The sequence below is a fragment of the Tachypleus tridentatus genome, chromosome 13 (assembly GCF_004210375.1).
Source record: "Tachypleus tridentatus isolate NWPU-2018 chromosome 13, ASM421037v1, whole genome shotgun sequence".
In the NCBI taxonomy this organism is placed as follows: domain Eukaryota; kingdom Metazoa; phylum Arthropoda; class Merostomata; order Xiphosura; family Limulidae; genus Tachypleus; species Tachypleus tridentatus.
Window position 1 is genome coordinate 68,912,712 of NC_134837.1, and position 13,577 is coordinate 68,926,288.

General features: G+C 34.0%; 1 protein-coding gene across 9 annotated transcripts in view; it reads right to left on the reverse strand.

Annotated features, from left to right (window-relative positions):
• The window catches only part of LOC143239599 (uncharacterized), a 123,556-nt gene that overhangs the window by 40,533 nt on the left and 69,446 nt on the right, over nucleotides 1-13,577 (reverse strand). For 5 of the 9 annotated variants that reach the window (XM_076480828.1, XM_076480829.1, XM_076480831.1 and 2 more), the window contains one exon: nucleotides 3,702-3,800. The exons of 1 other annotated variant lie outside the window; for it this stretch is intronic. In XM_076480828.1, coding sequence (XP_076336943.1) covers nucleotides 3,702-3,800 — 99 coding nt within the window. Of the gene's footprint in view, nucleotides 1-3,701; nucleotides 3,801-6,591; nucleotides 6,663-7,102; nucleotides 7,259-7,620; nucleotides 7,763-8,940; nucleotides 9,302-13,577 lie in introns of those variants that run through there. 3 more of the 9 variants (XM_076480832.1, XM_076480834.1, XM_076480835.1) reach the window with 3 other exon arrangements.

Genomic DNA, 13,577 nt, shown 5'->3' on the forward strand with positions numbered 1-13,577 from the left:
ATTATGCCATCGTAATGTGACGCTTCATTAAAAATTGTTGTCCTGAGTCATGACGTCATTTCAATCGACCAACAATTTCTTGTCAAATTGTCATGCGCAGAATTGATGTTAATTGAAAGGCAAATTTTCGGTTCATTGAAGACATCTGTTGGCAATCAGGAAAATACTGTTTTTTTGTCCTTTGTATTATGTTTTAGTTAAATGCATATTTAACTGCCTTACCAACTTCCAGCCGTATTCAGTGCATTACACAAATAAACATACTGTGTTTGGAAGTATAAAATAGTGTTCCCGTTTAACCCTAGTTTTGTTACTTTTGTAATTTCGTGAACATTTTATTGCAAGCGAATGCACAATATGATATAATAAATAGAAAAGTGAAAAAAAGATTGAAAAGCTAAGGTTTCCCTTTTTTAATTTTGTTTTCTCTATTTTAACAAATATACACAGGAATTTATTCGTCTGCACTATATTACTGAATGATATTTAATCGTCCTTGAAACAGTCGCCGACAAATCATCTCACTCAAATAATAATTTAGTTAACCTTATAAATGTATTACCATTTTTGGTGCGTACAATTGTAAGAACAATAAACACAAAAATGGATGGTAACCTTCACATAATTGGTGATGACGACACATCTGTTAGATATTCAACTGCTCTCACATCCTGCCAATCGAAAGTTCTGATTTTCGTCTCTGCCAATAACAAACACCTTTGAATTAACTTGTTTCCCACCGATCATGCGTTTAGTTTGATATACATCCTGTCAATAAGATATTTGGATTACCTTATTTCATTCCAATAACGCACTTATGTTAACATGCTTCCTGTTAACATAGGTTAACTTCAGTAAGTAGTATGTTTAGGTTACCTTGCATTTGTCAATAACATATTTAGATTTAGGCGTTTACTGCCGATAAGGCATTTAGCCTTACCTGTTTACTTCCAATAACGCATTTAGGTTCACCCGTTCACTGCCTATAACACGTTTAGCCTCACATGGTTACTGCTAATAACACATTTAGGTGTACCCTCTGACTGTCAACAACGTGTTTACCCTCACCTGTTTACCACCAATAATGTGTTTAAGGTCCCTTGTTTACTGTCAATATCTAGGCATGTTTAAACCTCGTTTATGTACAGTTGGGTGGGGGTACACATCAATCAAGTTTTAATTTACTTTAAAAGAAAGAATTGGATTTAATCACTAATTTTCTACACACGATCACACATGAAAGATGAAATGAATTCCGAAAACACACATACAAAACTCGAGTGCTTTTGGAATACTAAACTATTCGTCATAGGGGTTTTCCTAGAGTGCATTTGATCACAAAGTGAGCAACTGTAAAAATATTCATGTGTTAGAAATTTACCTCTATAAGTAACTTAATGTGAATAAGTATTAAAACAGCGTATTTAAGATTAGGAAATTCCATTCCAGAGATAATAAAAATGTGTATGTACAAGAATATTCTTCCTTTTTGGTATGATTTATTAGTTACTAGGCCTGTATATATATAAAATAAAATAAAGTTAAAAATTGTGTAGTTGTATCTCAGAATGGCTGACATGGGTACTGATAAGCAGTTAACCTTATTTATAATGGATTTCTCGTCATCAAGTATTAGGTAGTTGAAGAAAAATCCCCAGGAAAAACCCTGCTTATACAGAAGAATAAACGGAAATTTGAAATTCGTTGGAATTAATTCTAATATCAACGTTATTTTTGTGATAATATTAATGGACCCCACTGAACTTAAAAACGGCACAGCGAGATACAGCAATCAGACAAAAGTGTATATTATTATTTCAGATGAACCTGATGAAAACATCTCTGACTGAAGGCGAACTTTTACAGTATCACTCACAATACATGTCATGGCGAAACATGTCGAAAGACGAAAGAACAAGTAGTTACTATACTACAAAACCACATTTCATACAGAAAGCGCATATAACCTAGTTGATTTGCGCCATAAAACACCAAACCAAACCAATTCACACAGACACATATTCAACAGACATGACCCTGTTCAAATTTTCTTTGTAAAATTCTCATGAAGTAGGCACCAATGCTTCCAAACGTAAGTCTTACGTTTTTTTATCAATTTATATTTGAATGATATTTTAATTTATGTGGCATCTTTCACGCTACACCACATAATCGGTTAATGTTAGGCCTCTATCTCGCATAATTTCTTGACTCACCATTTGCACGTCTTTATAAACAATACTAATACATAAACATGTTATTCATACTAAACATGAATTTGTTTATAACACTGCATATAATAGTTGTACTGGCCCGGCATGGCCAGATGGTCAAGCCACTCGACTCGTAATCCCAGGGTCGCGGGTTCGAATCCCCACCACACCAAACACGCTCGCCCTTTCAGCCGTGGGGGTGTTATAAAGTTACGATCAATTCCATTATTTGCTAGTAAGAGTAGGCAAGAGATGGCGGTGGATGGTGATGACTAACTGCCTTCCCTCTAGTCTTACACTGCTAAATTATGGGCAGCTAGTGCAGATAGCCCTCGAGTAGCTTTGCGCGAAATTCCAAACAAACAAACAGTTGTACTAAAATAAGTGTGTTACACAACACTGTTCCTGAAGCGGTGTGTCGCGGTTCAAAGCAGTTTGAGGAAAGTTACAAAAAGTCTTAGTATTAGATAACATGCTGCAATACATGTTAACCAATATACTAGTAACTATGAAAAAAAAAAACTGCCTCATACCTCTATAATGTTCTGCGATAGTTTACGGGAAACTTCTTAAGTTTAACTGAGTCACATTGTTAAAAAAGTTGATAAACGCGGCTGTATAGAACCTTAAGCACTCAACAGAAAGAGCGGTCATGCTGACTGAAAGGAGCATGACCGCTCCTGATATACGTCAGCACAACTACCCTCGTTGGCAGTAAGGCGATCCACCCTTGCTATGTGGATGAATCAGAATATTTACAAAAATAGAAGCTCGACTACTGCTTGAAATTATCACCGTGGATTCAACAGCATCCGACCAACAATGAGCGATATGAACCTCAGAATATATTAACCACGAAATAATCAAGACGTAAAGAGAGTCAAGAAAAACAGGAAGAAAACGAAAATTTCAAAATGACAGAAATAAAAGTAGTTTGGAAACTATTTTTTCTTAAGTGGCAGAATAGGTTTGGTTTATTTCGAATTTCGAGCAAAGCTACACGAGGGCTATATGCGCTAGCTGTCCCTAATACAGCAGTGTAAGATTAGAGGGAAAGCAGCTAGTCATCACCACCCACCGCTAACTCTTGGGCTACTCTTTTACGGATTGACCGTAACATTATAACGTCCCCACGGCTGAAAGGACGAGCATGTTTGGTGCGACGGAGATTAGAACCCGTTACCCTCAGATTAGGAGTCGAGTGCCTTAACCTCTTGGCGATTTCGGGCCGGCAGAATTGGATATTCCCGCTGAAACCAATCACGCGGATCGAACTACGAAATGTATCATTATACATCTTCATATTTACTAACCATTCAGTTCTGAGAGATGGAAAATGGTAATTGTAAATATGAGCATCAAAGTCTACGTCAAATAAAGATTAGTGACTTCCTACTACTGAGCGTTTGACATATTGTAAAATCCAATCAGTACTTGTCACCATATAAGATAGAACTAAGGAGCATGTATACTATAGCCATCACTTACTTTGGTAAGAAGGCCCAGGACTTTGCATACTGGGCCGAAACGGCGAAGACGGTGGTGGGTAACCGAAGTCAGTGTTGCCACTATGGTCTGGGTTGGAGGCTAGAATTAATAAAACATAATTTAAAATTACGTTTACTTTATGTTAAACACAGAATACATAAGTATAAAATTATTGGCCTATGAAATAAGTTATCTGGTGAATAATATACCTTAAAATAATAATAAAACTATCTTTAACTTTACTGTTTTATTCAAGTGTTTTATCCTTTCTTTTCTTTACCTAATCCATACATTTTTATGATTGAGATGATTAAAATAATGCTACACATAAATTCCACTCTGATTTGACCTTGAAGTGGTGGCTCATTAATACGGGGCTTTCCTGAAAGAAAATCAATCATTTGTAAATATTTCTTTTATGCCACACGATGACGTAGACGTTGAAAGACACTCCACGAGCATCCTTCTAATCCAGTGAGTTTCAACACAGTTGTAAACATTTATAAATATCACTCGCCTTGCCTGAATATTAAAAAAAATCATAATTTTCCTTCCTTTGTTTTGTAAGTTCATAATACTACACTTAGGGCTAGTCAATCTCTTTACTATACGTAAAACAAGCTATTTTTAGCTTCTTCACATTGCTGTCGCCACATCTACACGATTGTTTTTCTTTTCACTACAGTACCTATATTAAACACATCCAATGTTAAATATTTACATCAAAACGCCTCACACCATGGTGAAATAGTTAGGTAAAAGGATTACAAAAAATTCAAGTAGGTTTTAAAAAAAAGATTCAGAAGTTCGAGCCCTTTGGGATAATTGACTATTCTTCTTTTTACGTATATGTATGTTTGTTTGTGACACGTCGAAGAATACCTAAACTATGCGCTAGTTAGTAAGGTAAAAATAACCCATAAATATAGCTAATCTGTTTCAAATCCACAGACCGGTGTGGTTCTCAAATTGTGCAATACCTACACTAGGAATAATACAACCACAATATTTAATTTATTGAGCGAATCAGTTAGCTACTAACAATATCATACCATTAAACAAATATACTGAGTAGATAAGATACCAGTTAACCAATATAATAAGTAGACAATATAACAACTAACCAATATACCAAGTAAATAAGGTACAAGTTAACAAATATTCTGAGTAGATAACATACCAGTTAATCAGTATACTGAGTAGATAACATACCAGGTAATCAGTATACTGAGTAGATAACATACCAGTTAATCAGTATACCGAGTAGATAACATACTGGATAACCACAATATATGGATGACAGTATCATATGACTTAACCATTACGAGTTGATAACATACCAGTGAAACGTTATACTGGGAAGGTAATATACCAGTGAAATGTTATACTGGGTAAGTAATATACCAGTTAAGAACATTAGTCGTAAAACTCTTCAGGTTGTAACTCACACATTACCTTATCCTTATTCTTATTCTGTTGTATGAATCCTCTTGCGTTGTATGGAGTTTATATCGTACAAGACAATCCTACTATGACATAAATTTTTAATGAGATAATTCTTTGTGGGCGTTCCACGAGAAACACCAGTCAGTATAATTAAAAATATTTTCTCTCCAGGGAGAAGGAGGGAAGCTTAATATATTTCAAAGGTAAAATTAGTGTAGAGTGTGAAGAGAGTCTATTGTCTAACTGTGCACTATAGTAACAATAATCTGTTGTTGGAGAGAGAGTGGAGAGAGTCTACTGTCTAACTGTGCACTATAGTAACAACAATCTGTTGTTGGAGAGAGAGTGGAGAGAGTCTACTGTCTAACTGTGCACTATAGTAACAACAATCTGTTGTTGGAGAGAGAGTGGAGAGAGTCCACTGTCTAACTGTGCACTATAGTAACAACAATCTGTTGTTGGAGAGAGTGGAGATAGTCTAATGTTTAACTGTGCACTATAGTAACAACAATCTGTTGTTGGAGAGAGTCTACTGTCTAACTGTGCACTATAGTAACAACAATCTATCGTTGGAGAGAGTGGAGAGAGTCTATTGTTTAACTGTGCACTATAATAAGAACAATCTATCATTTCCTACAAAAAATGTGTAAATGAATGACATTACAGAATGAACTTTTACAAAAAAAAATGTGTTAATGAAGGCATTAAACTATGAACCTCTACAAAACATTGTGTGAGTTAATGATATTAATCTAATAACTGCAACGCGTAACTTGAAGTGTTAATTTAGTCACTCGAATACCAATAAACCACACCAACTACGTTCTACTGTAATACAAGTCCCTTCTACAGGCTCCATCTCACTTGTATAAAAAGTAATGTTTGTTTGTTTTCGCGCAAAGCCGAGTTGGTCTAAATGCTGTTACCACAGTGAGGAATGGAACTCCGAATTCTGCAGTTGTAAGCCACTCAACCTGTCGCTGGCTTATGGGGGAAGTATTAAATATGTAAATCAGTGCATAATATTTACCCACCGACAAACGGAATAGTGTTTTCAGTAAAACATATATACACAAGTATACCTGAGTAAATTTGGTAGGAAAACTAAGAACACCAGATGTTTATTTATTCTCATACTTTACTCCGACTTTTCGAGTAAAGAAAATAAAATTCCTTTCCGCGACGTGTTTCAAACATCTGTCTCTTTGGAGCCGTCTAGTCAGCTCTTATTATTATTATTATATTTTAATACATCAATTTGAACAACTGGCCACATACGTCGCTCTAGCTGGACTATTCCTCCAACTGGCAGTTTTGAAGCAGTCAGAAACGAATGAAATTAAGCACAAAATCAAAACTGAAATCCCTTTCGAAATACTAGACACAAAAAACTACTTAAAAACACGACTTCAAAATTTCACCCCTCTTATCAAAGGGACCATACCTCAATGACGTGCCAAAGAGCCTACCCGCCCACCATGCGCGTGCAGACAAGGAGTTGCGTCGCGTGACCCTCCAACCTGACTTATCGCAGCGCCCTCATTTATCATGGTCTAGAATTGTGTCACGTCAGCTGAAGTTGACATGCCTTTCTTGGGCCTAATTTACATACCACATCACGCTATGGTCGCTAAGTTTGTTCTTGTTCCGGTGTGTTTTTAAACACACACTACTCTTGTCAAGAAATCGTTTTGACCTACGTGTACAGAGCAGTTTATGGTTTATCTATAGCCAGTCTCATTTACTACGCTTCTAAAGGATGAAGAAAAGGGCAACACACAATATGATATTATATTATTCACAAGTTATGTTTGACCACTCCTGAAGAGGGCGCATGAAAATTAAAAAATCTTCGATATATAAACATAAAGTGAATTCACTTAACATTCTTATTTTTATCAAGTCAAGAAATGTCCTCTGGGAGTATGCTCAGACATATTCTCCTGTTTACTTACCACTGTGTTCCATTTTGCTCAGCGTATAGAAAAATATTCTGTCTTACACGAACTAGGTTTACTTATTTCTTGTCGAATATTCTGTTCATCTGTTATGAACTAGGTTTACGTTTGTTTTTTCTATCAGTGGTCTTCCTTGAGTCTACAAATTGAAACCTAGTAAATGACCGAAAAAAAAGTTACTTTTTAATTTTTACTTTCACCCAGTAAACAGCATCTTACTGGAGTACAATTATTTGTCTATCAACGAGTATGTAAAAGTTTGAAGAGACCAAAGTGGTATTTTTATTGTTAAAACTTCATTTTACTCTGTCAAGGGGTTGTCCTTCTGCAAACAAAATCGCCTAAAAATAAATCAGAATCTTCTAAAAATACATCTTGTTTGTGTTTTATCAATATCTACTTCAATTCTGTCGGCGATTTTTTCCTTGTTCGAATAACACTGTTTGGTGTAGGGTAAGCCAGATTTATTCAAGTGTTAAGATTTTTTGTCTCTCTTTCTATTTAACTTTCCCTACCTGTGAAGTAAGTGCAGCGATCCCAAATATAAAACAGCCCAAACAGCTTTGGAACAACAGAATTGTCACCCCTAGTCTGGCTTCTCAGTCCCTGTTTTGCTTTTAGCGTTTTCAACGTTTTGAGACCAATCATTTCACTCTACAACACAAATGAATAAAGAGGAAATAAATAAAATGTGTCTGAAGGGAATCATTAATAATTTGTCCAAACTTGAAGCTAAACCTCGGCATTATTCCAACTGAGTTTTTAAGGTCAAAGTCATTAACTGATTCTCAATGTAAAAGCTTCTACACTAATATTGTATAAACTTCACCTTTTCGCAAGTGTTCTCACCCCCACCCTACCTCCTTTTCGAATAATAAGTGACAGAAGCAACGTTAGTTGTTTAAAATATTCGGGGCTAAGACACACAGGCGCGGGAATTTTCGGCGTTTCCGTATGGCATCGATCATGGTTTTCTATTCTGATTTTCAAGACACCAACTGGGGATTCGGGGTACTGTCAAATAGAATCGAGACAGGGGTTCCATCGGCCAGCGCCTAGCAACGCCTCTAACGAATTATGTTCTTTCAGAGTAGCAATTTCTGTTTTAAGGATAATGGTGTTTTAAAGTTTGTTCTCAAGATTCTTTTCTAAACAATTACACACAAATCCATTCTCTGCACGACGATGAATTCGGTTGCTAAGGATACTGAGTTGTTTTAAGCCTCAAACGTAGTGTTATAAACATCATTCTCGCTACAGCCTCTAACAGTCATCAGACTGACTACATACAAACATCTTTTGCTCTTCTGACCTTTATTGTTCTAATGTCAGTCTAGAAAATTCCGTTCATAAAACTCTTATCGTCTGTTCCAAAGCAGTTACTGTTCCGTTTCTTACCGATATTTTTTCCTTAACTAAAATAAAGTCCTTTGCTAAAAAAAAAACAAGCCATGACTCTGTTAGAATCTTTGAGCATCCTTGGATAAGGAGGTAAGGCGTGGCTCAAGACACGAACTTTCTAGTACACCGAATCCTGGTAATATAACGTCATCATAATGCTTCACAATCTAGTGAGATTTAGTTTGTAAAGGATATATAAAACATGACTTTAGTGAGACTGTTAAGAACTGAAAGAATCTCTTAGTAGCAGGCTCAAGGTTGTCATGTTTCAATAAAAGGACTTTCATTATGATATAGTCATTGATGTTTTCAAAAACGATTCTGGCCTTTTTCTTCCTTGTTTTTAAACACTTATAATTTATCAGCTAAAGGAAAGGAAAATTTCAAATGAAACAAACAAATTTTCATGAACTTTGTTCAAAGTGTCTACTTACGATGGCTTGTACAGAAAGATATTGTTCGTCCAATTAGAAATGCTCAATGGTCGACTGGTCTAGCAACTTACTCCAGCTGGCAGATACAGGTTTGCTACATCAAACTCCAGTTCAAATTAGACTCTTTCTATTAGTTACTGGATAAGCGAAAGAATGGACCACCCTCCGTTGCCAAGGAAACCCCAAACTAAGATCAATAGATGCGCGCAAGAGATTCAGGGTACAATGTTGATTTAAGTTGCTATGGCAACGTAGTTTCTTGTTTCATGTCACAGCCTTACACAGACCACGTCAAGGCTGTAGGAAAAACTCGTGAAAAGAAATGAACAAAAGAGTGATGACCACTGTCCACCTAAGACGACGTGGACAAAATGGTGAACTAGAGAGGAAAATAGACTGATAAAGTTTAAATACGAACATGAACTAGGGAGAAAGTTGGTTAGGTATTAAAAACCTAACAATAAGATAATACGTCATATTCTAATTAAACTCCACCAGATGATCAATCTTACGCTTATTGGCTAAATTCAAATTGTGTGAAAACTATGTCGTCAAAAAAGTATAGCGAAAGGAAATGTACATTGTTTGATCCAAACTCCTGTTCTTAAAACACTAAGGAATAACATTAGTCAATTAACATCAGGTTAGTTTACCAGCTATTAGAGGAAATTAAAAATATAAATGTGTTATGAACATCACGTTAGTTTACCAGATATTACAGGAAATTAAAAATATAAATGTGTTATGAACATAACGTTAGTTTACCAGGTATTACAGGAAATTAAAAATATACAATCGTAATAAACATCACGTTAGTTTACCATATATTATAGGAAATTAAAACTATAAATATGTAGTAAACATCACGTTAGTTTACCATATATTATAGGAAATTAAAACTATAAATATGTAGTAAACATCACGTTAGTTTACCATATATTATAGGAAATTAAAACTATAAATATGTAGTAAACATCACTGTTAGTTTACCAGATATTACAGGAAATTAGAAATATATATGTGTAATTAACATTATGTTAGTTTATCAGCTATTAAAGGAAATTAAAAATATACATACATATTGAACATCATGTTAGTTTAACAGTTACTTCTGGCAGAAGAAATTAAAAATATAAATATGTAATAAACATCAGATTAGTTTAACGACAATTAAAGATACAGGAAATAAAAAATATGAATATGTAATGAACATCAGATTAGTTTAACAACAATTAAAGATACAGGAAATAAAAAATATGAATATGTAATGAACATCAGATTAGTTTAACAGGTACTCCTGGTAGAGGAAATAAAAATATAAACATCTAATAATATTTTTGGAGAACATGGGACCTACTGGTCCATCTCAACTGTTTCACCCTACAAACTACATTTAAATAATTAAAAAAACAAATCTTAAAGCCAGCTCTTATCATTCACATACTTATCAAGCTTTTTTATAAATTTACTTAAAGTTACTGCCTCTACAACATCTGAAGGCAACCTATTCCAAAGGCCAACCACCCTGTTAGAAAAATGAAACTGTCTTAGTTGAAGATGGTTCTTACCCTGCCAACATTTATAATTCTGTTCTTTAATCATACTATTCTCACTTTAAAACATGAAAACAAAATCAAGAATCAACACTATTGATTCCCTTTACGATTTAAGTACTTGAATCAGATCTCCTTTAAGTCTTCTTTTTTCAAGAGAAAACAATTTTAAGAATCTCAATCTCCCCTTATATGACAACCCCTCCATCTTAGGTACCATTCTAGTAATCCTACTCTGTACTCTTTCCAACAATTAAATGTATTTCCTGAAGTGAGGAGCACAAGACAGAACACAATATTTCAAAAGCAGCAGCCTGGATAATGAAATTATAACTTTTTAAACTTATATTCAATATTTCATGAGATACAACCTAAAATACTATTTGCCCTACCACTAGCAACAACACACCGCTTGGATGGCTTTAGGGACTGATTGACTGTTACACCAAGAACCCTTTCTTTTATTACATTGTTTAGGTTATTCCCATCCAAATTACACTTATAAATCAAATTACGATGACCATATGCATTAGTTAGAACTTATTATAATTAAAACCCAATTGTCATTTATTCACCCAAATCACTAAATGATCTAAATCCTTTTGTAAATCAGCAGCATCCTCTTCATAGATAGCAACACCAATGGCCATAATATCATCTACAAATATAAATAATTTATTAATCTTTCTTTCACCTATGTCATTTACATAAATCAAAAAGAGCAAAAGTCCTAAGAATGAGCTTTGAGGTACCCTACTTGTGACATTAATCCAGTTTGATTAAACTCCATTTGGAACAACCTTCTGCTTTCTTCCATATGGACACTCTTCTATCCAGTTTACTAACTTATTCCCTACACCTATAAAGATAATTTTTTATACAAGCTTTTTTATGTAGCACTTTGACAAATGCTTTCTGAAAATCCAGATACACTAATTTTACATGCTTGCCTTCATATACATAAGCAGTAATGTTTTCAAAGAATAACAAGAGATTTCTAAGGCAAGGTTTTCCCTCAGTGAAATCATGTTGACTATACAATAAAATTTTAAACATTGTTAAATGACTTTGCAAAACATCTTTTATCAGACTTTCTAAAACATTTCCCACAACTGATGTAAGACTAATGGGTCCATAGTTACTGGAACAATTTTTATCATCTCCCTTGAAAAGAGGAGTTACCTTAGCTAACTTCCAATCATCTGGTACCTGTCCTCTATTCAAAGACTGACAAAAAAATAGTAGCAAGTGGTACACATGTCCAATCTTTACCTTCCTTCAAAACTTTTGGGGAAGTATTATCTTACTCAATGACCTTATTATTCTTTAAACTTTTCAATTTTTTGTTAATCACTTCAGAATTCATGTAGTAGTCTTGGTTCCATCTATTAACCCTTCAAGATCTATAATACTGTTTAAATTTTCATTAGTAAAAAACTGAAAAAAAATCATAACTAAACAAACGAGCCATCTTATATTTATCAGACACAAACCTTCCTTTATCATCCATCATACATCTTTTTTTATGTCCTAATTTCACAAACTTTCTTCATCTTGTAACTCTGTCAATATAACAGTCAATTTAACTTTCTCAATTTTTTTATGTTTTTCTTTAATTTTACCTCTTAAACTATTTGTGATCCAACGTGTTTTGTTTTCAGGAATATATTTACTTTGAATATTTAAAAAAATGCATCTTTAAAAATTTTCCATCTAATCAGTGTCCACAAATAATTTGGCTGCCCAAATAAGAAATAATTTTTGTCACATCCCTTTAAAATCTACTTCTTTGATATTTGTAACTAAAATGTCATTATTCCTTATCTATATATAGAAAAAAATTGAACCTAATAGAGCAAAAATTATTTGTATCAAGATATTCCCTGATTTTCAACCTCTCAAAGATTTCTGTATTTGAAGTTAAATTATAAATATAAAATAACATGGATTCTAGTAGGTTCCTTGACCAATTGGTTAAGAAATTAATTTTGAACAGTTTTTAGAAACTTTGTAGAATGGACAGCAACTGCCTGTTGTGGAGACACAAGTGTAGAGGACAACATTTCAAAAGTCTTCTACCTTTCGTCTTCAGTTCACTGTACATGTAGGTGTTCTCAGTCTTTTATAGTGGATTGTGGAGAGCGTGTTATAATTGGTTGGTCTACCAGGACACTATAGAAGACCGACAACAACTACACATACAGTGACCTGAAGATGAAAGGTAGAAGACTTTTGAAACATCGTCCTCTATACTTGTGTCTCCACAACAGGCAGTTGCTGTTTATTCTACAAAGTTTCATCAGTTTTCAGAAGCCTTTCTCCCTCATGGTTTGTCTCTAGCATTTTCCAATCTATATGTCTTAAACTAAAATCACCCATAATTATGACCTTGTTTACAGCTGAAATCTTAATCTCACTGTAAAGTTTCTCACTAATTTCACCAGTTTAATCTGGTGGTCTGTAACAAATTCTTACTAAGAGTTTTCTCCCTTGATATCCACTAACATAAACCCATACTCATTCATTATCCTTATTATTATCCTTAATATTCTCAACTTCAACAGGATATACCTCAAACTTTAAATATAAAGTAACTTCTCCCCTCCCCTTTTCAATACTCTGTCCATATTAAATAGCCTGTAACTCTGGCACAGAATATTAAAAATATAAACACATAATTCATTAGGTTAGCTTAACAGGTACTCCTGGTGTAGAAAGTTATAAATATAAATACATAATGTTCATCAGGTTAGTTTAACAGGTACACCTGGTGGAAAAAGTTATAAACACAAATATTTACTTCTTTTTCTCACATTATAAAATTAATATCTTGGATACTTTTTCATAAATAATTAAATAATTGTAGATTATTGCTTTATTATTTACTATACCTGAACCCACAGTCAACTTAATATAAGATCCTGATGTTCAGAAATGTTTAACAGATTATATTTATGGTTGTATATTTCATACTTAACTCTGCTAGTTTATCAGTATATTACATACACAAATCTTTATTAGTTGCACCAGTTCATCTATATTTTAAACTTGTGAACCTTAATTAACTAAACCAGTTCATCTCTA